General features: G+C 46.1%; 1 protein-coding gene across 1 annotated transcript in view; it reads left to right on the top strand.

Moving 5' to 3' along the window:
* The window catches only part of CCNYL1 (cyclin Y like 1), a 332,747-nt gene that overhangs the window by 62,544 nt on the left and 242,995 nt on the right, over positions 1-27,208 (top strand). The window contains exon 2 of the mRNA XM_085648879.1: positions 6,565-6,639. Within this exon, the coding sequence (XP_085505005.1) occupies positions 6,565-6,639 (75 nt within the window). The remainder of the gene's footprint in view (positions 1-6,564; positions 6,640-27,208) is intronic.

The raw sequence follows: 27,208 nt of genomic DNA, 5'->3' as shown, positions 1-27,208 counted from the left end.
ATCTGCCAGGAGAGTGAGTGAGCTCCAGGCTCTTTCATCCAAGCCTCCTTTTCTGGCTGTACATCCGGACAAAGTTGTCCTAAGAACTTGTCCATCCTTCCTTCCCAAGGTGGTCACCTGTTTTCATATTGGGCAAACCATCACTTTGCCCACCTTCTTTCCGCCTCCACATCCTTCTAAAGAGGAAGAGAGGCTCCACCGTCTGGACCCAAAACGTGCGCTTTCATTCTATCTGGATCGTACCAAACCGTTCCAGGTGGATGACCAGCTCTTTGTTGGCTACGTTGGTGCCTAGAAAGGTCGGGCCGTACACAAGCGGACCTTTTCCAGATGGGTCGTTTTGTGTATTAAAGCCTGCTATTCTCTAGCTAAAAAGGAGCCTCCAGTGGGGCTAAGCGCCCATTCCACCATGGCGACAGCAGCCACTTCTGCTTTGGGACGAGGAGTCCCTCTGAGTCAATCAATCAATCAAAACATTTGTAAAGTGCACTACTTACCCGTAGGGTTTCAAGGCGCTGAGGGGGGTGGGGTGTGAGGGGTGCTGCGGCTATTGGTCGAAGAGCCAGGTCTTGAGTAGTCTTCTGAAGGTCAGCAGGTCTTCGGTTTGTCGTAGGTTGAGGGGGAGGGTGTTCCAGGTCTTGGCGGCGCGTTGGGAGAAGGACCTGCCTCCAGATGTATTTCTGCGGATGCGCGGGACCGTTGCCAGGGCGTGGTCAGCGGAGCGGAGTTTCCTGTTGGTTACGTAGAAGGAGAGTCGACTGTTGAGATAGGCTGGGCCGGTTTTGTAGAGTGCCTTGTGTGCATGGACCAGGAGCTTGAAGGAGATTCTTCTGTCGACGGGGAGCCAGTGCAGGTTCCTCAGGTGGGGGGTGATGTGGTCGCGGCGCGGGATGTCGAGGATTAGGCGTGCAGATGCGTTTTGGATTCTTTGCAGTCTGTTGATGAGCTTGGTCGAGGCTCCGGCGTAGAGGGCGTTTCCGTAGTCGAGTCTGCTGCTGACTAGGGCCTGGGTGACCGTTTTCCTCGTATTTGTCGGGATCCATCTGTAGATCTTGCGGAGGGTGTTGAAGCAGGTGGAGGAGACTGCGTTGACTTGTTTGGTCATGGTGAGTTTCAAGTCAAGGATGACTCCCAGGTTGCGTGCGTGGATGGTAGGGGCCGGGGGTGTCCCCAGCAATGTTCCCTCTAATTTCTTTCCTCTGTGCGCGGCAGTGGAGTTTCTCTGTGCGCTGCAACCATGGCTATGTGCGCCAGGAACCGGACCGCGAGTGTGCGCGGCGCCAAATGTCACTCAGAACGTTTACTTTTAAAAGTGAAAAGATGGTGCATTTTCACACATACAGCGCCACAATAAGTGTCTTAAGTGCAGTTTCCAAATTGGATAAACACGCCATGACATGAATTATAGTATTTATATTCCCAATCTTATAGAGGTGAAAGGTTGTGTCGGCCTTCCACACATTGGAACCTTTGATCTGATGGTTCTACTGGGTGGTGGTGGCATCACTCCAAGAAATATTGTGGACTTCCAAGATCTTTTATTTGAGAGGAGTTTGAGGGGTCTGTACTAAACTGCAGGTGCTTGGTCTAGATCAGTGGTTCCCAAACGTTTGACTCCTGAGGACCACCACTGGAAGCCGTGGACCCCCAGAAATGTGTATGATTTAAATTTCAAACATTAAAAGCGTAATTCGAAAAACACACATGGGCACACAAATATCGTAATTACTAATGATTTTAGTATTTTATATTGGAAGAGTTTGCAAAAAACGGGAACATGTAATGGGAAGGTTGGTGCTGCATCTCGGTGATTAACTTTTAAATAGTTAGTTTTATTTCACAGTACAAGGCTCCTGCTAGGGCCAGAGTGGAAACCCAAAGCAGCCCAGGCAAGTGGTTTCAGACCAGTCCCCATACAGTGCACACTAAGTGCAGTGAGTGGCCTCTCCCCCCAAGAAAATTAGGAATCAATGGTGCATTCTACAACACATTTATCATTATATATTGAATTGTATTAGCTTTTAAGGAATAGTAAATGGTGATCTTACAATGCACCAGCATACAACAATCTTTGTTGGGATTCTTCAATGATTCCCTTAATATCACCCTTCAACGGTGCCTCTCATTCCTCTGTCACATGTATTTCATTTGTTTTATAGCATCTCTCATACCATTGTAGGATGTCAGAGCACTTTACATCACACACACATGGAGACAATGAATCATGTGTGTAAATCAGTGTAGAGAAAATTTTACATACAAAGGGGACTACTAGGTGTAGGAGTCGCATGTCATTCATACTGGTAGGCATTTTTAAAGAGTGCTTGTCTGGAAAAGCACAAATTCAGGATTCGGAACATAACACAGTGGTTAGCATTGACTTTAACAATAAAAATGTATTTCCACCAAAATAGACCCCTTTAGCAGCATCAGGATAATGAAAGACAGGGAAAAACATAAGTTACTAATTTGTACCATGCAGTGTGTAATCAGATCTTTGATGACAGTTTAGAGGTCACTGTGCTAGATTATGATTGTCTCTTATGAGATGCAGAGTAACAAAAGAATCTATGTGACAAAAGCAGTAACCAACTGACCTATGCACATAAAATACTGTTTTTTAAAATACATGGTATGCGTTCTTTGCAGCAGGCATATTAACCCTCTGTGCTACATTAGATAAGTGAAACCTGCCCTATACCTCCCCATTTGTCCGTCTACCCCTCCGCCCCCACTTACTTTCTGTTACTGTCCCACTGTTTTTTTTTTTTGCATCTTTTATATAGCGCGAACTCGACCCGAAGGTATTGGAGCGCTTTACATGAGCACAGTCTTTACATTACATATTCAGGCACAGGGAGATTAAGTGATTTGCCCACAATCACAGGATGTGGACGCGACCTCGAGGCTCGAACTCTGGCCCCAAAGTTCATCAGAATGCCTGACAATCGTCCCCGCACCTCGCTTTACTAACAAAAAGAGTAGAGCCAGTTTCAAAATACAGCGTGTACTTTCTGAAAGTACACGCTGTGTTTTTAAACTGGCTCTACTCTTTTGTTAGTAAAGCGCAGGGACGATTGTGGCCTTTTGTTTAAGTATTGATGGTAATCGGAGCCCCTTTACGGGCTGTGATTACCATCAATACGTAAACTAAAGGCCACAATCTTACCTGCGCGCTGCAGCCACACGCCCCCATACCCCCACAAGCCCCCGACAAGCCCCCTACGCCCCCACAAGCCCCCTACGCCCCCGCAAGCCCCCTACGCCCCCTACGCCCCCACAAGCCCCTTTACCTGCACTCTTCACGACTCCTCTCTGGCACCGCTTCAAAAGTGCCTGCTTTTCGTGCTGCTCGCTGCTTTAAAACGGCAGCGCCTCTCCTGCGGGACGTCCTGGCTGCGTTGTCCGCGCTCCACAGACGGCAGTGCACGCTGACGTCAGGGGAGGTGTGCGTGCGCGCGCCTTAAAGGGAATGGTGGTCCCCAGTGATGCGGGCCACCAGGAGTCGTCCCATGCTGAGGGGTTGGGCCCGAGGATGAGGATCTCCGTCTTGTCTGAGTTCAGCTTAAGACTGCTTTCCTTCATCCAGTCGGCGACGGCCTTCATTCCCTGGTGGAGGTTGGATTTGGCGGTGAGAGGGTCCTTGGTGAGGGAGAGGATCAGCTGCGTGTCGTCGGCGTAGGAGATTATGTTGAGGTCGTGCTGTCGGACGATGCGTGCTAGTGGTGCCATGTAGACGTTGAACAAAGTCGGGCTGAGGGAGGATCCTTGTGGGACGCCGCAGATCTCAGAGGCTTCGGACCGGAACGGGGGGAGGCGGTCTTTGAGTTCTGCCGGTGAGGAAGGAGGTGGTCCAGTCCAAGGCCTTGTCATGGATCCCTGCGTCGTGGAGGCGCGTGCGTAGTGTGCGGTGGCAGACGGTGTTGAAGGCGGCGGAGATATCCAGGAGGATGAGGGCCTCCGTCTCGCCGTTGTCTAGTAGGATCCTGATGTCGTCTGTGGCAGCGATGAGGGCGGTCTTGGTGCTGTGGTTGCTGCGGAATCCTGATTGGGAGGGGTCCAGGATGTTGTTGTCTTTGAGGTGACGGGAGAGCTGGATGTTAACTATCTTCTCGATGACCTTTGCTGGGAACGGAAGTAGGGAGATGGGCCGGAAGTTCTTGAGGTTGCTTGGATCCGCCTTGGGTTTCTTCAGTAGAGCGTTGATCTCTGCGTGCTTTCAGTTCTCAGGGAAGGTAGCGGTCTCGAAGGAGAGGTTGATGATGTTGCGCAGGTGGGGTGCGATGGATTTGCTGGCTTTGTTGAAGATGTGGTGTGGGAGAGGGTCGGACGGGGATCCGGAGTGGATTGTGCCCATGGTCTTGATTGTGTCCTCGATGCTCAAGTTGGCCCAGGTTGTCAGTCGTGGTTGGTGGGGTGCGGTGGGTCCGGCGTGTCGAGGCCTGTAGGGGTTGTCCGGGGGTTGAAGCTGTCATGGATGTCGGTGATCTTGCGGCGAAAGAAGGTGGCCAGGGAGTCGCACAGGGCTTGCGATGGCGGGATGTCGTTGGTGATGGAGTTGGAGAGTTCCTTCACGATGTTGAAGAGCTCCTTGCTGTTGTGTCGGTTGTTGTCAAGGCGTTCTGAGAAGGAGGTCCTTTTGGCGTTCCTGATGAGGTGGTGGTGGTTGTGGATGGCGTCTTTGTGGGCAGCGCGGCTGTCCGGTGTCTTGTTGCTGTGCCATATGTTCTCCAATTTCCGGCAGGTGCGCTTTGAAGCGAGGCGTTCAGGGGTGAACCAGCTGGCTCTTTTGCTGGTGTCTCTGTTGGCGGGCATTTTCAGCTGGGCTAAGGTGTTGGCGCAGTCGTTCATCCAGCGTCTGAGGGGGAAGTGCACCATCGTCGGGGTTGGTGGGCTTGGTCGGTGGGTTGAGTGCGAGGCTTGTCTGTAGTTGTTCTCCAGTGACTTTCCCCCAGCAGCGGCGGGGGATCTGTAGGGTGCGGTGGTGTGTGAGGGGTTTTGCCATTTGCCAGGCAGCTACGTGGGCAGCATTGCACATGTTTACTAAACACTACTGCCTGGACAGTCAAGTCTGGAGAGACGGCTTCTTTGTCAGTTCTGTTCTCCAGGACTTTCTGGTATGAATTAAGTTTGTAGACACAACTCCGGGGTTGGTATTGCTGGGGTATCTATTCTAAGGTAAGGAATCTATAATTGTTTCTTTCAGATGAATAAGTTACTTACCTTCGGTAACGATATCTCTAAGAAACATAGGTTAGTTATAGATGCCTTACCGCCCCACCCATCCTCCACATTCTGCAAACTGACTTCTGTGGTTAAGGACATCCTTTCAGGGCCCTAGTTTTGTCCACCAGTGGTCAGTGTCTTGCATGGCTCTGCATTTCTGGCGCGAAAAGTCGTGTACAGAACTGACGTAAGCGCACGCGGGCGGCGTCTCAGCTACCGCAGCATCATTCCAGGGACCACGATGCCAACGGCCGACATCACCTTTCAATGCACATAGGTACTGCTGACGAAAAACTTTCCGGATCCAGGGGGTAATGAATCTATACCCAACCTATGTATCTTACAGATATATCGTTACCGGAGGTAAGTAACTTGTTCATTAGAGCACTGAAAGGTTGAGAACTCCAATTGGTGGTATAGAACTAATGAGCTAACATTCAAACCCGTTTCTCCCCGTTTTAAAATGAAAGTTCTAAGGCTTTTAGGTGGAATGGTCTAATAGAATTGTAACACAATGCTTCTCGCTATAATGATTGTTAAAGACACTCCCTCTTTATAGGCCCTAATCTGTGGCTTTGCCCTACATCTCTGGAAGAATATTTTTAACAAACACTTTTGCCCTCGGCAGCAGGATATACAGAATGTCAGGGTTAAGGCTTTATAATATTTTTGAAAAGAGGGATAACATGCTTGTTTGACATATTTCAGTTCAAAAGTGAGGCAATGTGAAGTCCCCAACACTATGTAACAAAAAAAAGGTAGCAAATAAATTGCAAGAATTTACATCAACTTTTCAGGTGTAAGTATCATAAATGTGAAAATTAGTTAAGTAATCACAGCCTCTTCCTTTTTATCGAAACTATTTAGCTGCTGAGAAAAATTGTTTAATAGAAAATTCCGTTGTATCAAACAGTCTTTTGTACAGATTTTTTCATTTAAAGGTGGGGATTGTCCCATGGCGGTCCTGGAGGGCTGGAACCATGCATGTATTTCAGAATGACGAATAGTAAAAAAAAATCATTTTAAATTTAGTGGATGCAAATTTAGTTTTTGTTGATATCCTGAAAATCCGATGTGTCTGGGTCACTGCCCTGTGTTGAAACACTTTAAGACAACTCACCTCCTCAGTCCGAATACATTAAAATCAAGGTATATCCCATGGTACAACTCATTGTAAAAATTAAATCGTAACTCCAAAGTAAAGAAATGATTATAAATGTAAATCATGACTGCATTTTACAATATCTATTGCAATTTTGCTTTCACAGTGGCTAATTTCATGCATTAACTTGCTCTTTCTTCCTGATTTTGAAATGCAACGTTCATTTTTTGTTTTAGATTTAGCTCAAGAATCGAACCCATCAGACCACGCCAGAGCAAGCACAATTTTCCTGAGCAAGTCCCAAACAGATGGTGAGTGTTATTGAAAACATTGTTATCCTTGTAGATATGTCTCTGTGCAGATAAACATACAGCTGTCTCACAGGAACAGTTTACACAATTACATATTATCAACTGTAATGTTCTCTGCTTCTTTTGCTTTTAGCTATCCTTGTGCTATGCAAACACCTATACATAAATACAGTACATGTCTTAAAACACAGTTGCAGACGTATTATGAAGTCTTTTCTCTAATGGTAATTTTCAGTTCTTTCATATTTCCTACAATTTTCCTTTAAAATTTGATTACCAGATTTCTAAAATGCCTGAGAATGATGGAACTCAAGGAGCACTGTGGGTGGTTAAGTTGCTTGCTGCACATAATGTGCAGTGGTTAAATTATCTTTGATTAACCGTTTTAAGAAGCAGCTTCCTGACTAGTACTGGACAAAGGTGGTTCTTTTTTTTTGTTTGGTGGAGGTGGCTCTCGAACTGGCATAATAGCACAGTGCCCCCTTGATTGACATCACTGCTAATATGGGGAGAGCGGTGGATATGGAGTTCATATATACCTTGAAAGTTTTTTGTTGTTGCTGGGAACGAATTGTTCTGTTAATTTACTCCTTAAGATATGTTGAAAGTAGTATCTATAAGCATCCGGTCTGGATTTTGGTCCCTATTGCCTTAGCCTCTTATCGACCAAAGGCAAGGAGCATAATGCTAACCGCGCACGATTTCCTGTGACCGCTCTCTGCCCCTCTCATCCTTGAAAGAAATGGGTGACCTGCATTTCCAATTCCAGGTTAAGTGTTTCATCTCACTTCATTTAATAATCTGGTTACAGCTTGTTGGTGTCTAGACCTTGAGGAGGAGTGGCAAGTTATGATAACTTTAAGTCTGTACGTACATTCATTAATTTATACAAGTATACCTAGTTGGTAGGTAAAGATAAAGATGAAATGCAAAACAATCTGGAGACCTACTGTGCATCAAAAAGTATTAAAGCATCAAACTACCTATATGAGAGTTTTGGTGTGAGGGAACTAGATCAGTTCAGGCATTCAAGCACCATACAGTAGACTTGTATAACATATATATATATATAATGCACCAAGTTTTATGGAAAAAATAGGAGTGGAAAAGTGTGGGTGTGAAAAATAGCCTTGATTTCGAAGGAGGGAAAATTGAAGTGGAGCTAAGAGTTATCAGCATCTTGCAGGGACAGTTGTGCAAAGTTTGAGTATCTGATTATTCATAGACAAGATTATGATAGACTGCTATGGGTATACTGTATGAGACAGATATCAAAGTACAACAGAATTGGTGATTACAAGTTTGCATCTTGACTCACCACCCATGATTTATGTTTTGATATTGAATAAAAACAATTGGTGTAAACTAAGGGTGAGTGATAAAGTCCACTCTGCCAGTGGAGTTTTGGCCACTTAGTTCTGGCTAAATTTCGCCAACTGCTGGGGTTTTTGTCGCTCTAAGCACTCCAATAGTAAGGTGGCATGCGTGATTCGGCATTCCCTAATGTGATTTTCGTTACTAGGAGGGCATGCAGTGAGATTTCTCCGATGCTGGTAATCGCGACCCTTTGCGATCGGAACGCTAGCACTCCAGTAGAAAATCAACTCTCGCTGCGGTGAAATCATCTTGAGAAGCAACACCCTCTGATGTGCCGCATGATGCTGTTTGTGCTGATTTTTCAGCGTGGAATGAGCTCCCAGCTCTTGAAATCATCACTAGCAGCGTGATGTGCCTCGTTCCGCCCTTTTGCGGAACTCCGTGGAATCTCGCTGAGTTTTCATGTAACACTGTGAGTTCCACCCATCCTTAGTTTAACCAGAACACGCATGCGGAAGTGTACATTACTTGGGTAAAGATTGGATCCAAACTTGGGACCTTACTGCTGCAGTGTGGGGCAGTATTTATCGGATTATCAGTCATTATTGGGGAAAAAAGCATTAAGACCTTATCTAGGCTAGTTCATTGAATTTAAGCTTCTGAAAATTAGTGTAAAGCAGTTAGTGGGCATAACCGCAAAGGAAAGGAATATTTGTAGCTAAGGCAAGAAACACCTATTTAGGACATATCATCAGCTGTACAGGCTGAATTTGACTCTAATGGTTTTCTTGCTTACGTTGGAGCCCACCATTCAAGGATTAGGATCGAGTGGTTTAAAATACTTCCTCTTGGTGTGTCGAGGATGTCTTCAAGGAAGACATGTTTTAAACCGTGTGGCGACTGTCATCGTGCCATGTCTGCTACGGACCCACACCTCGTGTGTGTGGTGTCTCGAGCGCGACCAGCTCCAAGTCCTGCTCGGACTGCAGAGCCATGGCATCAAAGGCTTTGAGGGAGCTGTCCCTTAAGCTGCTAGTGGCCCGGCAGGCAACACCGTGTCGGGCGACTCCTCAGAGTTTCAGATCGAGAGGGAAGTCGCAGAACTGCTCCAGGAGCCCCAAGTCGTCGTCTTCCCATTGCCGCTCCTCTGGCCATTCGGGGAAAGAGGCATAAGAAACACGAAGTAGAAGCACACTCTGACTTTCCCTTGTCCGTCGAGTTTCGGAGCCGGAAATAGTAGCATGTAGGGGATTTGTAGTTCCCAAAGGCGTGATTTTGCATCTGTAAAGGATTGCCTCTGCTGCTGAACCAGTTTAGTGTAATGCGGAAAAATCATTATTGGATGAGTCCTATGCAAGAGAATTCTGCACTCTGGCCTCGCGCATAATGACATCTGTCGTGATAATTTAGGATCCATGCAATCACGGGACGAGGACGGGAGGCTTGGAGGCGAGGGACCGGTGGGCGCGCTCCAGAATGAAGCGGGGAGATAACTCCCCGTGTGGGATCCAGGATTTAAGCCAGTGTCCCAGGAAATCACATGTCCATACACTCGCACCCCTCCAGAAATACCACAAAACGCAAGCAAGTTATTACAGCAGGCTCTCCCCTCCTCCTTCTCCATTCGAGTAGCACGGCCTCTGGTGAGCGCCTCAAGTGTCGTGACACGCTTTTGCAGTGTAATATTATCATCTTTTCCAGAAATCCGGGCCTCCGCCTGTGTCACACGTTACACCACATTGCACAGATCTTGTCATAAGAGCACGCCATCCGCTCCTACCACACCAATTATAGCATCAAGTGTATCTTGTGACTGCGTTATCGCTGCAAGGATTGCGGCAGTTTCCGTGCCCACATGAGGGATGTCACTTAAGGCTACGATACCCGCACTGCCACTGGTAAATAGGTCCATGGTGCTCTGTTTCGTTGCTGGGCCGGCGGACGGGCCTTTGGACATGTTGGGCATGTAGAATGGACCTGCCACCAGTGGAACGTGCAATGTCTCGTACCAAGGGAGCTATAATTTGCAATTTCTGAGGATGTGCGATGTATGGGTCTTTGGCACGCGGGTGAGGGATCTCTCCAGCCCACAAACCTCACCGAGGCCTAGCTTGGGCACCTCCGCAGGTGAGCTACTACCTCCCTCCCTTCCCCCCACAACCTCTATCGGGTGTTATCCTTGGTCCAGTTATGCTTCACTGCAGAGCAGGGAGAGTTACGCTCAGCCATCGACATCTAGATAATGAGTCGATACTCGGCTACAATACCCTTAATAGGGGCCTCTGTCATACCAGTAGGTAAGTGGGCTCAGCAAAGCCACCGCACTGGCCCCATCTGGCTGTTAGGCTCCTTTACAGGCACTCGAGGGACGATGGTCTCTCACCTGGTGTATGCTACCCCAATGCTTGATGTCCTTTCTCATCACTCCGTCTCACCCCCAGCAGGCCAGCAATGTCCACTATCTTCGGTGCTGTCCTCGATCCTTCCTCGCCACGCCCGAGATCAAGATGGCGTCTCGGGATGGGGTAATGAGGTACCACCCCAGGGGCGGCGTCCCCTGAATGCACTCGGCAATCAAGAGCCACAGGCCAGGTATAGGCCGCGGCGGCCTCCAACACACAGCCGCGTTCGTTGGGCCAAATGTACGGCGCTTGCTTCCTCAGCGTCCGGCATAGGTCCAGCCGCAGCCCCTCTTCTGCTCTGCCGTGTATATTGTGCCTTCTGGGCAGCAACTGTGGGACCGGATCTTGGTCCCCGGCCCGACGGCGTCCTCCGAGTTCACGACCCTGGGCCCTGCCACGTCGCACCAGACTTCAACATGACGCTTTTGGGAGGGGTCGAGCCAGGACCAGTGCAGCGCAGGCCCTCCAATCAGCCCAGCTCCGGTCCTGTCTCCGCACACCAGCGGCCTAGAACCCTCCGGATAGACACAGGCCGTAACGCCGATCTCAGAGCTCTGTCCCGCTCGTCAGGACGCAGGCCCAGCTCTCGTGCCCTCTGTCGAATACAGGCCCCCACTGCTGCCTGACGTTAGTGCAGCTGAGCTGGCCACACGGCCTCCTGTCCGGTATTCTTTGGCTGTATCTTGTTCCCGGGCACTAGCGATGTCGATGGAGACCTAGCCAGGAAGTTTTAATCTCCTGTAGCTGGCAGGACTATGCAGGATATCTAGTGGCTACAGGAGCTGGGCTAAGTCGTGTCCACCATGATGGACCTCTTGGCCACGCCCCAGCAGTGCTGACTTTTTTTCTTGTTGCCATGGGTGAATACAGATTATATCCGTGTGCGTCATGATTTAGGTCTGTCTCACGTATTCTGGTCTTGTTGACCTGGGAGGGGCGCCCAAAGCGCTACCCTCATGATGAAAAGCTGCTGCGTTGACAAGGTGTTGCGTAGCATGAGTGTGATGTGGCATTATACTATATAGTTAGAAGTAGGACTGAACAGGCATTTTTACCTGTGCACTGGAGTGAGTCCTCTAGGCCCACTCATGTAAACCTCTGCTGCTGTGTGATTTACTCAGATCAAGTTGGTATGTAGCGCTGTGCAGCGTGCATGTGGTTGCATGTGTGTGCCGTGAATATATGTGGAATGTGAGTGGGACAATACATGGAAGACTCTGGGTTCTGTTTTGGGAGATCCAGGGCTAACTGAAAGAGCATGGCGATTCACACGTTCCAGAGGTAGAGGCAAGATAATCTCTAATAGCATCTCCTCTCATCCTTCCTTTGTCTAGCTAGGATTTTAATTTGCCTGTGGATGGTAGATCCGAGTCGGTCCATCAGAAAAAAAAAAATTGGAATTGCAGAGCCACGTAGTGGAGTTAAATAGGCACAAGAATTACTTCTTAGAATTCTTGACTGTGAAAATAACTTTTACATTTTAACAGAAATGTAAAATAATTAAATACAATTTTTGATTTGTGCATTTCAGACGTATTCCTGTGCTTTGAAAATTATGTACCATCATTTAGCATTGTTGATAGCAGTGGGATTGCAGTGTCACGTTGCTGTCAGCTTAGTGCCATACGGTTGTAACCTCACGACTCTAGTGTGGATCTCTGATATTTTTCAAGACTAAGGAGTCTACTTCTTAGTCCTATTACAAAGTACATTAAACTGAATGTGTGCACTTAATTTAACATTACTTTTTAATTAACACACCATTGTACCAGACGTGTTCCCACTCCAGCCAGGGTTTCCCTCAAGGGCAGTACCCTATTAAAAGATTCAAGGCCTTTGCCGTTTTGAACAGCGCATACTGGCACAGAAGCACATTCAAACATCTCAGTTCCTAGTATTCGCCCCCCAAAAAGGTGAGTATTTACTAGGGAAGACTACAGTGAATATACTACAGACTCTAAAGTAGTGCTCAAGAAAACGCTGATAAGATACTCTTGTTGCCTCATAGAAGGAACATAAGTACCATATTGCAGTGTTGGGTCAGAATCGCACACCAGAGTGGAATTTAGAATAGTTGCTATTTTAGATGGGGAATAGCCTTTACAATAACTCCTTGACAACGAAGGACCTGAACCACGACTCCTTAACAGCAACCTGAATCACGAGTCTTTCGACCACTAATGCGTTTACAACTACAAAGTCTTAACAACGACCTATAATATTAAGGTTAAATTTACCTCATAATGCCAGTAGAGGGCACTCTTGGATTGTATATGACAGATGTATTACTATTGATAAAATGGTGGATGGCCGTATTTTATATGATTTTGTAGAGTGGATGTGTGGTTTTTTTTTTAATAGCAAATTATGTTTAGGAAACCGTTTGCTAAAATGGTGTTCATTATGTGAAAACTTGTTTGAATTTCGTTAGAAATGCATTAATGGTAAAGAAGGCATACTCATAGTAATAAGTTACATTAAAATGTAAGTATTTTGGTAAATATTAAAGGTAAGTATTACAGGAAAAAAACATAGGTTTCAGGGGTGTTATAGTTAGCTGGACATTTCACTCGTACAAAACCATAGAAATTCCCCTGTTATAGCTAGTTCAGCTAACTATAACTCGCGCCCCCGCAATGCACTGCTGATGACGTCACATATTACATCACTCGTGACATCACTCGTGACATCACTCGTGACATCACTCGTGACATCACTCGTGACATCACTCGTGACATCACTCGTGACATCCCTCGTGACATCCCTCGTGACATCCCTCGTGACATCCCTCGTGACATCCCTCGTGACATCCCTCGTGACATCCCTCGTGACATCACTCGTGACATCACTCGTGACATCACTCGTGACATCACTCGTGACATCACTCGTGACATCACTCGTGACATCACTCGTGACATCATTTGATGCATCCTCTCACACCCTAATACCTTTGATACACCCACTCTAAATTACAGACTGCTATTCTCAAAACCATAGACACTCTAACACCAATAACTACATACCCACTTACTGATTCTTAGGTCTACACACCCATCCAGTCACTCATACTTATGGTGACTCAGTACAGGACTATCATATGCACTCATACACCTATATAGACACACACACCGCCACTCATCCACAGAGGTACTCCCACACCTACTCAGTCATGCAAATAATTAATCACACTGCCGTTTACTCCCCTATACAGTTATACACACACCAGCTCAATTACTCCTACAAATACTAGCACATTCTTACGCTCTTATACAATCAATGATGCAAGCACACACTCCTCCATACAGCCACTCTCACAATCACACTCACTTATAGCCATTTATGTACTCCAACACACATATATACTGCCTTTCACATATGTAGCTACTCACACATGTACCACTGAAACATCCATTCACTTACTAACAGAACCATACACACACTCACACACCCATACAGTCCATCACAGATGCACTCTTGAAACCATGCACCCAGTCACACATCTATGCACAGTCACACACACCCCACCCACAAAAACACTCAGGCACCCATACAGATACTCAGACTACCAATCTATAACCCATATAGACACTCATGTAACTATTTGCAAACCCATGCAGCCACTTTCACACCAACAGACAAACGGATACAGACATTCGCACAGTTTAGTCACTAAACCATGCATTCATAAGATACGTTTAATCACTCGCTTATAGAGACAGTCACGCACCAACAAAATCATCCATTTACACACTTATACACCCGCTCATTCTTCAATATGCCTTTCCCTATATATATATATATATATATATATATATATATATATATATATATATATATATAAACATATTTAAACTTTACAGAAACACAGACACTGGATGATATCATTAGTGATGTCATTTGAGATATCATCAGTGATGTCACTGACCATGTCATGAGTGATGTAATATGTGACGTCATCAGCAGTGCATTGCGGGGGCGTGAGTTATAGTTAGCTGAACTAACTAGAACGGGGGAATTGCTATGGTTTTGTACGAGTGAAATGTCCAGCTAACTTTAACACCCCTGAAACCTATGTTTTTTTCCTGTGAATTTCTAACGTTTTTTTAAATGCTAATTCCTAACTATGCCGACAGAGATAGGACATGTGAAGAAAGAAGAAAAAACGCACAGAAAGAAGAAAAAAAATGAAGAAGCTACAGAAGTCTTCAAAGACAAAGAAAAGTGCCGGAAGAAGGAAGACGTGCAGAAAGAACAAACTGAGGAGGCAAAAGAGTCTTTGTTGCAAAATCATCCTGTACCCTTAACTTTTTCAGATGGGTACTGGTGGTAACTGACTCTGACTAACCAGTCCTAGAGCTAGCGCTATGCTAAAAGACAGTTAGAATACAGTTAAAACACCTACATACACTAGGGAACACTATGCGTTGGGGTACCCCTGTTATTAGCATGACATCCTCTGTAAGCCCCTAGTATATAATAGGGCAGGGGTATTAAAACTGCCTCTAAAAATGCGCCACAAGGTGCGTTTGCACACTGCTAAAGGGGGGGGGGGGGGGGGCTGCTGAGCTGACGTGTGCAAACACGCCCTATGGCCCTTTTAATTTGGGGGATAAAGTACCCTTGAATCCTGAGTGTCCCTTGGGTACAACTAGCCCATCAGGTATCACCACAGAGCTGCCTTTTAGAGAAAATGGGCATGGCCTGGACCACCTCACTTATATATATATATATATGTGTATTTTTAAGGGATTAGGGTGAGTATGGGTTTTTGGTGGCAAGGTTATTTTTATGGTGTACGGTGGGTGTGGGTTTTTGGATGAGTGTGGGTTTTTGGGTGGCAAGGGTAATCTTAGGGTTTAGGGGGGTGTGGGTTTTTGGGTGGCAGGGGTATTTTTTTAGGGTGGGTATGGTCCTTTGGGTGGCAAGGGTAATGTTAGGGTTTTGGGTGGGTGTGGGTTTTTGGGTGGCAAGGATAATGTTAGGGTTTAGGCTAGGTATGGGTTTTTGGGGTGGCAGGGGTATTTTTAGGGTTTAGGGTGGGTGTAGGTTTTTTTGGTGGAAAGGGATTTTATAACAATAGTGAGTATAGGGTGTGTGTGTGTGTGTGTGTATATATTCACAGAGAAAAATCATAGGTTTCTGGGATGTTATAGTTAGTTGAGCTAACTATAATTCGCGCCCCCGCAATGCACTGCTGATGACGTCGCATGTTAAATCCTTCATGACACGGTCAGTGACATCACTGATTACATCATCCAGTGAATGTGATTCTATGTAAATATGTTTTATATATATGCCAAGGTGTATTGAAGAATGAATGGGTGTATAAGAGTCAGGATGGATAATTAAGTAGGCGTGTGACTGACTGTATAAGTGAGTGATTAATAGTGTCTTGCTTAATTCATGTGTTAGCGACTGATACAGACATTCACACAGTTTAGGTTGTCAGTTGGTGTGTAAGCAGTTCCATGGTTTGGTTAGCAACTAAATGAGGATATATATGAGCTATTAATTGCTTGTCTGAGTACCTGTATGGGTCCCTGAGTGTCTGTGTATGTGGGTGGGGGTGTGACTCTGTGCATAGATATGTGAGTGGATAATTCACTGGGTATATGTGTTCAAGTCTGTATCTGTGAAGGGCTGTATGGCTTGGTGAGTGTGTGTATGAGTGTCTTGGCGAGTAAATGGATGCCTCAGTGGTACATGTGTGAAAGGCAGTATATAGGAGTGTTGGACTGTATAAATGACTATATGTGAGAGTGAGTGATTGTGAGATCAGTGGGTGCTTGTATTAGTTATTGTATTAGAGTGCAAGTATGTGTTAGTATATGTTTAAACAAGTGATGTGGTATGTGTATAACTGTACAGGTGAGTAAATGAAAGTGTGATTATTTCCATTACTGACTAGGTGTGTGAATAACTATGAGAAGCGGTGTGTGAGTGTCTGTATAGATGTGACTGGATATGATAATGCTGTATTGATGGCTGACTGTATGTATGAGTGACTGTATGGGTGAATGAATGGATGTGTGTGTAGACCTAGGAATTAGTGAGTGGATATGTACTAACTGGTATTGGTGTGTTCATGGTTTCGAATATTATAGTCTGTATTTTAGAGTGGGTGTATCAAGTGTTATATTAGGGTCTGATGAGGTGCATCAGATTTTGACTTGGATGATGTCATCAGTGATGTCATCAGTGATGTCACTGACCATGTCATGAATGATGTATGTAATATGTGACGTCATCAGCAGTGCATTGCGAGGGCGTGAGTTATAGTTAGCTCAACTAACTATAACAGGGGAATTTCTATGGTTTTCTATGAGTGAAATGTCCAACTATAACATCCCTGAAACCTATGGTTTTTTCAGTGAATTTCAAAAGTTTTTTAAATGCTGATTTCTAATTATAACGTTCATTAAACCTATCTTTTTTTTTTTTCTGTGTTTTTTAATTCTCAGCCCATTCTCAACTTGGTGAAAACTGCAAATCTCGCCACTCTTCCATCGATACCTTACGCCAACAAAATCGCCACAAACGAGAGCCACAACGAACGCTAATGAAATGCAAAGTAGGCGTTCCTGTGCAAAAAAACACGAAAACACCACTTCCCCATATTTTCAACGACCAGCCAAATCTGCAATGCGATCCACAAAGCAGGCGATAAGCCGAATTAGCAGTAACAAATTAACATCAACCTTTAACTGGTGTAAGGAGGTCGACTATCTACTCTGTGAATTGGACCCAACTCACAGCCACATCTAAAGACCAACACGTGATAGAGCTACTAATCATGCAGGTCCGACACGCAACAAGACCACAACACCCAGCGCCACCACCACCAGAACCTTTACCCCCCCCCCCCCCCCACCCTGCATGACCTCCCCCCTCCTGCCACCAAGGCAGCGCAAAACAGGACAATGGACCTTTCCAAAACACCATGCCCCTCAGCCACACAATAGCTGAATGTTGGGAGATGTGGCAACCAACTATATATGAAGGAGTCAAGCCGTCCTTCAACAATAAAGCACACAATGCCAAGTGTAACGCTGATGTGCTGCACAGACCTCAGTATGCAAAGCACAAACCTCTCCATGTGGAGATACACTGTTGATACTTGTAGTGCAGTGTACAGTGGACGCAACCATGTTACCTCAGGCAGTGGGGAAGATCTCGGTCATGTAGCTGTGTCCCCCCCCCCCCCCCCCCCCCCCCCAAAACGGAGTGGTCTGCTCCAACGTACGCCACTCCAGCGTAGCAGTATGAATAAATAGGCCAGGCCCTAAGCATGGTTCACTTGAGGGAAGACCAACTAGTCTGTCACAGCGGCAGCCCTCACCCTGGCACGTGACTGCCGCCATAACCGCGGGCCTCCTCGACACAAGCCCCCTGTGAACCCAGCGGCACAGCAGCGCAGACTTATGTCTGGACCGACTACTGCTGCCTTCGATCTACACTGCGGACAGCAGCGCTCACAATTCAGATGTAGTGGCGATTGCAGATGTCGCAGTCCAGTTCGCAAGACACTTTGCTTCCAGTGCGGCCTGCCCAGACCACGCATCATCGCACGGTGCGCACACGCTGTGTGCTTCAGGTGCTACTAACTCACTGCACCATAAATCATCGCCACATAGCTGTGTGCCCATCCTGACCGCTGCCTCTGCCCTACACTGGGGTTACACGATTCACAATTCAAGATTAGTAGCGACACAAATTGTGTAAGACACTATAATGGGTTAAGAAGACCACATGCTCCCAATCTGTGCAGCTGAAGTCAATGTCACCTGCCTGTGGGCCTTTTGCCGTCTCCTGCCTCCGGCCTACACTGTGGAAGACCGACGACACGTTGTGCCAACTAACCCTGTTCAACACAAGCCGATCCCACATGTGTAAGTGTCTTGAGTCCTGAATTGCAGCGACCACAGCACCAGACTCCCTTCGATCAGTGAGGGGTATTTCCATATGGAAGGTCAGAGACAAATGGTGCCACTGAACCTGCACTACGCAGGCCGGTGGGGCCACCAGCGTATGCACGTGGCTGTGGGCCCTTGCTCACCACTACATCTGGCCTACACTGTGGAAGACCGGTGACAGATGTTGCCACTAACCGTCTTCAACACAAGCCGATCCCACATGTGGAACTGTGTCCTAAGTCCTGAATGGTAGTGACCCTAACTCCGTGAGACAACCACAGCACCAGACTCCCTTTGATCAGTGAGGCATATTTCCATATGCAACGGCGGCGACACGTGGTGCCAATAACTCTGTTCAACACAAGCCGAACAATCCCACAAGGTTAACTGTGTCCTGAGTGGCAGTCACTCCAAGTCCGTGGCAGCGACCACAGCACCACACTCCCTTCGATCAGTGAGGCATATTTCGATATGCAAGGCCGGCAACATGTAGTCCCACTAACCCTCTTTAACACAAGCCGATTGCACATGTGTACCTGTGTCCTGAATAGCAGTCACCCCAAGTCTGTGGCGGCGACCACAGCACCACACTCCCTTTGATCAGTGAGGGGTATTTCCATGTGCAACTACAGACTCCAGTAGGCAACTATCAGTCCTACACCCTACATATTATCCTTTTAGTGTCCTCGCTTCAAGATTTTTTTTTTTATATCAGTTATAGCTTTACTACAATGACCAAATTAATCTTCAAATGCAAACTAACATGGAATAGCAGTCTACACTACAGGCAGTACAGCTCGCAATTCCAATTTTAAATGCTAATTTCTACCAAGATTGTACTCCGAAAATACAACACTTCGCCAATGTATTCTATACTTATTTCATCTTTTCATCATACGCCTACACTGCACTCAGTAGGGCTCACAATGAAAATTATTTCTTCATTCATTAACTACAGAGTCCACTAGGCAAGTAACTATTACAGGCCTCAAATCTACAGAATATCCTTTTAGTATCCTTTTTTCTTGAACATTTTTTATATCAGTTATAGCTTTAGTACAATGACCAAATTCATTTTCAAGTACAAATGAACACTCTGGAGTCTACACTGCGGGCAGCCGACCTCACAACTTGAATTTTGGACACATGGTGCCAACTAACACAGTCCAACACAAGCTGATCCCACATGTGTAACTGTGTCCTGAGTCCTGAATTGCAGTGACCCCAAGTCCATATCAGCGACCACAGCACCAGACTCCCTTCGATGAGTGAGGCATACTTCCATATGCAAGGACAACAGCACACCTGTTCAACACAAACCAATCCCACATGTGTAACTGTGTCCTGAGTCCTGAACGCCAGTGACCCAAACTTCATAACAGCGACCACAGCACCACACTCCCTTCGATTAGTGAGGGGTATTTGCATATGGAAGGCCGGCGACACGTGATGCCACTGAACCTTCACTACGCCGGCCGGTGGGGCCACCAACGTATGCATGTGGCTGTGGGCCCTTGCTCACCGCTACCTCTGGCCTACACTACGGTCAGCACGCCTCACAATTCAGATAGAGTCCTGATTCCACATGACGCAATCCAGTAGCCAAGACACATTGCTCCCAGTGCGGCCCGTCCTCACCAAGCATCATCACAGGTTCATACATTCTCAATACTTCTGGTGCCACTAACCCTCTTCAACACAAGCCGATCCCACATGTGTAACTGTGTCCTGAGTCCTGAATGGCAGTGACACCAACTTCGTGGCAGTGACCACAGCACCAGACTCCCTTCAGTCTTATTTGTTGTTCTTTTCTTTAAATCATTTTTTTTATATGTAAATCTATACATGACTAAGATTCTTCTTTGTCCAACCGCACTGGGACACTTCCAGGCCCAAGAAGGTTGTTAGGGGTATGATGGTAATGTGGGAAGAGGGTGCATTACCTGCTGATGTGGGGAGAGGCAGCGTCCAAGGGGTATCTATCACAGAAAGAACTCCGATATGTTTTCACAAATGCCTCGGACAAATGCCAGCTGACGGACTGAATCACAAAATGGTTTTTCAATGCTTATGTAGTGTGAGTTATAAACCGTTCACACTCGGGCTCGCTAAGGGCCAGCTGCAGCCCGTCCGCTCGACTCAGACGCAGTACTATGAGCCGTCTGCGTTATTGTAGCTATCCCTGCCCTGTTCCGTCATACGCCACGCCACTGCGATTACGTTCCGACGTTGGCCCCACATAGCTACCTGTCGCAGGCGTACTCTGTTGGTGTGCAGGTCAGTGGTCTAGTTCTCAACATCTCACGGCCACTCTCTCAGGGCAGGTTTGCACACACCACACCCATCCGGCACATGCGTCACAGGCCATGTGACCACGCAAATATAATAGATCGACAACGTCACATCCTTTATTGCCGGTGCTGACTAGATGGCGGTCGCTCCACGTGTCTCAACCCTAAAGAGTCTTTGAAAAGTTGCGCAGAAGGTTAGTCGCACCCTGATCTGTATAGCCATCAGGGGCTTACCACCCCATTGGCGCGGACTTCAGATGCACAGGGTTAGTACCACCCAAACCTCATATGGCCATCAGGGGCCTACCACCACGTGCACACACTTGAGTTCCACAGGCTTAGCGGCCCCAAAAGCTGATGTGGCCATTGATGACTCAGGTCTCAGTGACATGTGTGAGATCTGCCGGGACGTGGATAAGATGATGTGGTCTCTGCCATTCAGGACTAAGTGACATATCTGGGATGCGCAGAGTTTTGACGGGCACGTGGAGTGCCCACTGCTGCACACACTGGTGGCACCAGGTAATTATTTGTTCATGGATGCGCAGAGGCGGCGCTGTCGCTGTCTCTGTCTCTGTCTCTGTCTCTGTCTCTGTCTCTGTCTCCCCTTCTTTCCCTCTCTCTGTCCTTCTTTCCCTCTCTCTGTCCTTCTTTCCCTCTCTCTGTCCTTCTTTCCCTCTCTCTGTCCTTCTTTCCCTCTCTCTGTCCTTCTTTCCCTCTCTCTGTCCTTCTTTCCCTCTCTCTGTCCTTCTTTCCCTCTCTCTGTCCTTCTTTCCCTCTCTCTGTCCTTCTTTCCCTCTCTCTGTCCTTCTTTCCCTCTGTCCTTCTTTCCCTCTCTTTCCTTCTTTCCTTCTTTCCCTCTCTCTTTCCTTCTTTCCCTCTCTCTTTCCTTCTTTCCCTCTCTCTTTCCTTCTTTCCCTCTCTCTTTCCTTCTTTCCCTTCTCTGTGCCTCTTCTTTGATATGCCCATTACACACGTCCTTATTTTGTGCTTTATTTTCCAGGCTCTGTCGTCGACATCCATGGTCCCCACAGGAGTGTTCCGCCTTCTTGTTTTCTATTATTTTTGTTACATTTTGTTTTAGTTTATCATTTATATATATGTTAGTAAAAAAATAAATTTTGCAAATAGTTTTTCGTTTATCGTTGACATATATATTTATAAAAAATAAAGTTAAAAAAAAAATTAATAACGTTTTTGGTTGTTCTCTTCACTGCTGTGACTCTTTCTTGTTCTTATTACTGTTATTTGATGGCGTCCACCATGGTGTTAAATTTTGGGGCACTTATTGTGGGAATACTGGCGATGTCTGCAGTTTACACCAACTTCTGAATAGTGCGTTAGATTTATCTCAACTTTACTTCCATTAAAGTGCTAATAATGAAATGCGGACTAGCCGTTCCCGTACAAAAAGACACGAGGTGCACCTTTGCGATTTATTCTAAATACTAAAATCCTGTATTGAATTGCACTGAGGTAGTGGCCGCACTTAGTGTGTACACAAAATCAATTAAGAACTCTCATTGTATTTATATTGATTGGGAATAGTGCGTCAAGTGCTGGATCTTGACGAAATACACTGCTCAGTTCGTATATTGTTCTGCACACGAAAAAAACTTTCACACCAACTGCAATGCGAAACTAATTTCGGCGATAAACCACGTATTTTACACCTGCTTTCTGCTGGTGTTAAGCAGGACGACCACCTGCACCATGAAACGCAACACAGCCAAGAGCCACACCAGAACACCCACAGGTGCCATAGAATCAATGAGCATGCAGCAGGGATACCCATTAGGGCCACAAGACTCATCGCAACAACTCCACGACCGCCAACGCCCCCCAAACCTGCGTCTGAGCAAGTGTGTCCCTGTGGTCATTGTCTTAGCATGATAGGCACGAGCCTGCAACATCACAGTGTGCTGTCACCTCAGCGTTGGCAGTGAGCCTGGACATGTAGCTACGCACGCATCCTCCTGCATGCACAACCGGCATGTGCTGGTCCGGAGTACACAGGTCAGCGCAGGGGTGTGCCTATCCAGCAAGGGGAACAGGGTGTCTCGGACATGTCCGTGTACAGGAAGTGCGGTAAGTGTGTCTCTGTGTTCTGATGTGGCCTGCTACAAAGGCCGCAGCACTCAATGTTGTAAAGTGCCATGCACCACCTCCAAACGGCACTGTGATGGTGTAATCTGAATGTAGCAGGACATGTGCGAATAGGCATTACAATGGCGTGCCGTACGAGTGCACGAAATACAACAGCGCACAGTAGAAAAGTGTGGGGGCTCATGGGAGGGAGAAGCAGCTGTTTGGCAATGTAACATACAGTGAACTCGACCATGTGCCGGGCATCTCATCCATGATAACCACTGTTGCAGACATCCCACAACACCAACGACCGGCCTTTGTACACATCCTGTATGAATGCAGCGTGGTTTTCACTTCTATGCTCGTTCAGTGATGTTGGCGGGATGTGTGACTTGTGCTCCTTGTTGGTGTGTTTCATTTTGGCCATTGTTTGTCTATACTTGTGCTGTACTTAATTGTGCATGTGTGCCATTCTGCCCATGTCCCTCCGTCCCCCCAATCTCTGCTTCTTCCTCTTCCTCTTCCTGGTGCTGTTGCGTCTATAGTTTTGTTGCTCCACACAAACACATGTAAAGTACAAATTAGAATAGTTCCTTGATTCTTTTAGGTTTCAAAACTTCTCTCTATTGGTTTCTTTTTAATTTTCCATATAAACCGTTTTTGTAATATTCAACAACACATAGAAGTCAGAAGTGCAACGTATTCTATAAACACACTTTCTAGAACATTCTACAACACATGCAGGTTAAAAGTTCAATTTTTTTAAACTTAACAATTTTTTTTTGCAACTTTTTCTCGAACATTTAACGGCACACGCAGGTTAAAAGTTCACGATTGTTTTTAAGTTCGAACAGTGCCTTCCAAATGCAAGTAGCTGCTGTGGTTCAGTTGAGCAAATGTTATCCTATGATATGTACTCCACGTTGAAACTGCTTTTTCTTAACCACTCACAAAGATGCTTTTCCACAAGACAAATGTGCACCCAACTTTTAAAAAAGAATGCTTTTCAACTCCCAATCGCGTATCGTTTTGAATGTCAAAAAAAAAGTACTTCCCCCCATCTTTAAACATGTCTCTTATTCTACCAAGGAACTGCATGAGCTAAAGACATCTTTCCATACCTTCCAACCATACCTTCAAAATGCTAGTGTGGATCGTAGGACATAGCTATATTTTCAGGTGCAAGAGGTATGCAGAACAAAGACGTTTTGACTTAGACCTAGGTTTACAAAATGTGGACATTAAATGGTTTACACAGAGAAGATTGAAGTTGAACCAATTACTACCTTTGGTTAAAACATCTTTGCATCTTCCACACCCTGACCTCGTGATTGTGCATTGTGGTGGAAATGACCTAGGCACATTGACTGGGGCAGGTTTGGAAATGATTATGAAGGACACCTCAGCTCAGCACCATGTGACTCTGGGCAATAGCTCACTTAATAGCTCATATAATTTCCATGCCGGCCTCGAGGGCCTTCAGACCCATAGGGGTGAGTAGTTTGCGCTTTACAAATACCGTATTGATTTGATACGCGCAAATTTACCTTCGCACTCCCTGTATAACACCCCCTAAGAACCATACACAAGTTGCAATGTTCAAAACAAAAGTTCCTCCGAGTAGGTTTAACTACATGCTGACACTACTTGACAGATGTGGCACAGCGGCCAGAGCACATGACTTTACAGTATATGACACACAGTTTGGACTCAAGCGTTCATCCCCGACTCCGGCAGCACCTCAGCTTAGCACCATGAGACTCTAGACAATACCTCACATATTTTCAGTACCCCAGGACTTTCAAACAAGTAGGAGTCAGTAGTTCGTCCCAGTAGGTATAAACACATGCTGACACTACTTCACAGGTGTGCTGCAGCGGCCAGGCCACATGACTTCACACCATAAGACACACAGTTTAGGCTCACGCTTTCATCCCCGACTCCCGCAGCAGCTCACCTTAACAGCATCAGACTACGCAATCCCTCACCTAATTTCCGTACCCAGCACTTTCAGACCGGTAGGTATGAGTAGTTCGCTTCGCACCCCCTCTATTGCACACCCTAAACACCCCACAGAGGTTACAGTGCTCATACCCTCCTCTTTCCCACATTTTTTGCCCTTTTTCCCCCTTACTCGCTTCAACTGAATCACAAAATGGCGGCCAACACTTCCTAGTTGCAAGCGCTCGCAGCCAATCTGCAGCAAGCTCGTGCTTGTAACGCCTCAGCCAATCAGATGGCAGAATTCCCAAATATCGATATCTGTAAATTTTGACATTTCTCAAAAACTACTGAATGGATTTACACCAAATAAACAAAAGCGTGCTTTCTAGACCAAGACCCTTCTCCCTGCCAAATTTGGGGTAATTCCGTTCACCCGTAAGACATGTAGCCTTGTCTAAAGTTTCCTATGGAAATTAACATTGGAAAAACACGTTTTGGGACCCCACTTTTTTCTCTGCCCCCCCTTGACGAATCACCCCCAAACTTTAAACATAGGAGCTGATCTCAACTAAGAATTAGTTTTGAAAATTTCACGAGGATTCATCAATCGGCGCCAAAGTTATTGCGAATAGAATGTTGCCATTTTACTGTAGTAACTAGGTCCTAACTATAACTAACTACTTGCGACCGCCAGTAGGTAATGTGTGTGTGTGTGTGTGTATATGTATATATATATATATATATATATATATTCACTTAAAAAAACCATAGGTTTCACACATGTTATTGTTAGCTGGACATTTCACTCGTAAAAAACCAATGAAATTCCCCCGTTATAGTTAGTGCAGGCAACTATAACTCACGCGACCGCAATCCTCTGCTGATGACGTCAGATATTACATCACTGTATTTAGACACTTATTTACCCATGTCTTCTTCCATTAATCTTTAGCTATACATATATTACAAATATTTATTTTTCATAAAGACACATATGTCATCAGTGATGTAATATCTGACGTCATCAGCAGAGGATTGCGGTCGCGTGAGTTATAGTTGCCTGCACTAACTATAACGGGGGAATTTCATTGGTTTTTTACGAGTGAAATGTCCAGCTAACTATAACATGTGTGAAACCTATGGTTTTTTAAGTAAATTTGCAAGGTTTTTTAAATGCTAATTCGTAACTATAACGTGTGTGAAACCTATGGTTTTTTCAGTGAATTTGTACGGTTTTTTAAATGCTAAGTTTTGTATTTATGAAATGTTTTTTTTCAGGTTTTTCACCGTGCGCTCACCGTGAATTTTTTTTTTTTTTTTAAATCGCGAGGTGCGCGCGCTGTGGGCGCTCGGTGCGCTTTGCGCCCCTAGCACCCACGGTTCGCAGTGCCCTTGGGGGTCATTCTGTGACCCCCTGACCAAGGCTAGGGGGTCAGGAACTGTCCACTCTGCCCCCTTTTCACATTCTCCACCTTTTTTTTTTTTTCACCCCCTCAGACTGCGAGAGACAAAATGGCGGCCGACACTTCCTGGTTTCGACCGATTCGAATGTTTACCGACATCTAACAACCAATCAGAATTGCGCTCGCGCACGGCAGGGTGCGCGCACGGTGCGCGCGTATATATATTGATATGCTTTTAAATGCTATTTTCTCAGGAAATACTGAACAGATTTACACCAGAAAAAGGCACTTCCTTGACCTTATGGCTACATCTCTGCCAAATTTCACGTAATTCTGTTCAGCCGTTAGGGCTGTAGCTGCGACTAAAGGTCCTATGGAAAAATGCATGGGGAAAACGCGTTTTGGGACCCCCCCTTTTTCTCGGCCCCTGCTTGACGAATCATCCCGAGACTTTCAGGGTAGGAGCTGAGCGGAGCGCCCCATTAGTTTTGAAAATTTCGCGAGGATTCGTCAACCGGCGCCAAAGTTATTCAAAATAGAATTTTCAGATTTCAGGTCGCCAGTAGATAGTTATAGTTAGGACCGTGTTTCCATAGGAAATCTGAAAATTCTATTTTGAATAACTTTGGCGCCGGTTGACGAATCCTCGCGAATTTTTCAAAATAGGTGGGGCGCTCCGCTCCTACCCTGAAAGTCTCGGGGTGATTAGTCAAGCGGGGGCTGAGAAAAAAGGGGGGTCCCAAAACGCGTTTTCCCCATGCATTTTCCCATAGGACCTTTAGTCGAAGGTACAGCCCGAATGGCTGAACAGAATTACTTGAAATTCGGCACAGAGGTAGTCCTAAGGTCAGGCATTGGTGTCAATCTGTTCAGTAGTTCCGGAGAAAATTGAGGTTAAAAGTACATAAATATCTATATGCGCGCACCGTGCGCGCACGGTGCTCGCACGGGGCGCGCACCAAATGTCTGCGAGCGTAATTCTGATTGGTGGTTAGATGTCAGTCAACATTCCAATTGGTCGAAATCAGGAAGTGTCGGATGCCATTTTGTGTGTGACAGTGAAAAAGAAAGGTGGAGAACGTGAAAAGGGGGCAGGGTAGAGAGTTCCTGACCCCCTAGCCTTTGTCAGGGGGTCCCTGAAGGAACCCGAAGGGTGAAAAAAAACATTTTTTTTTTCTTCAAAAAATCGCGGGGTTCGCGCAACCCCCAGC

This window comes from Triturus cristatus, chromosome 3_2 (assembly GCF_964204655.1).
Source record: "Triturus cristatus chromosome 3_2, aTriCri1.1, whole genome shotgun sequence".
Taxonomy (NCBI): domain Eukaryota; kingdom Metazoa; phylum Chordata; class Amphibia; order Caudata; family Salamandridae; genus Triturus; species Triturus cristatus.
This window is presented reverse-complemented; position numbering and strand designations above follow the sequence as displayed.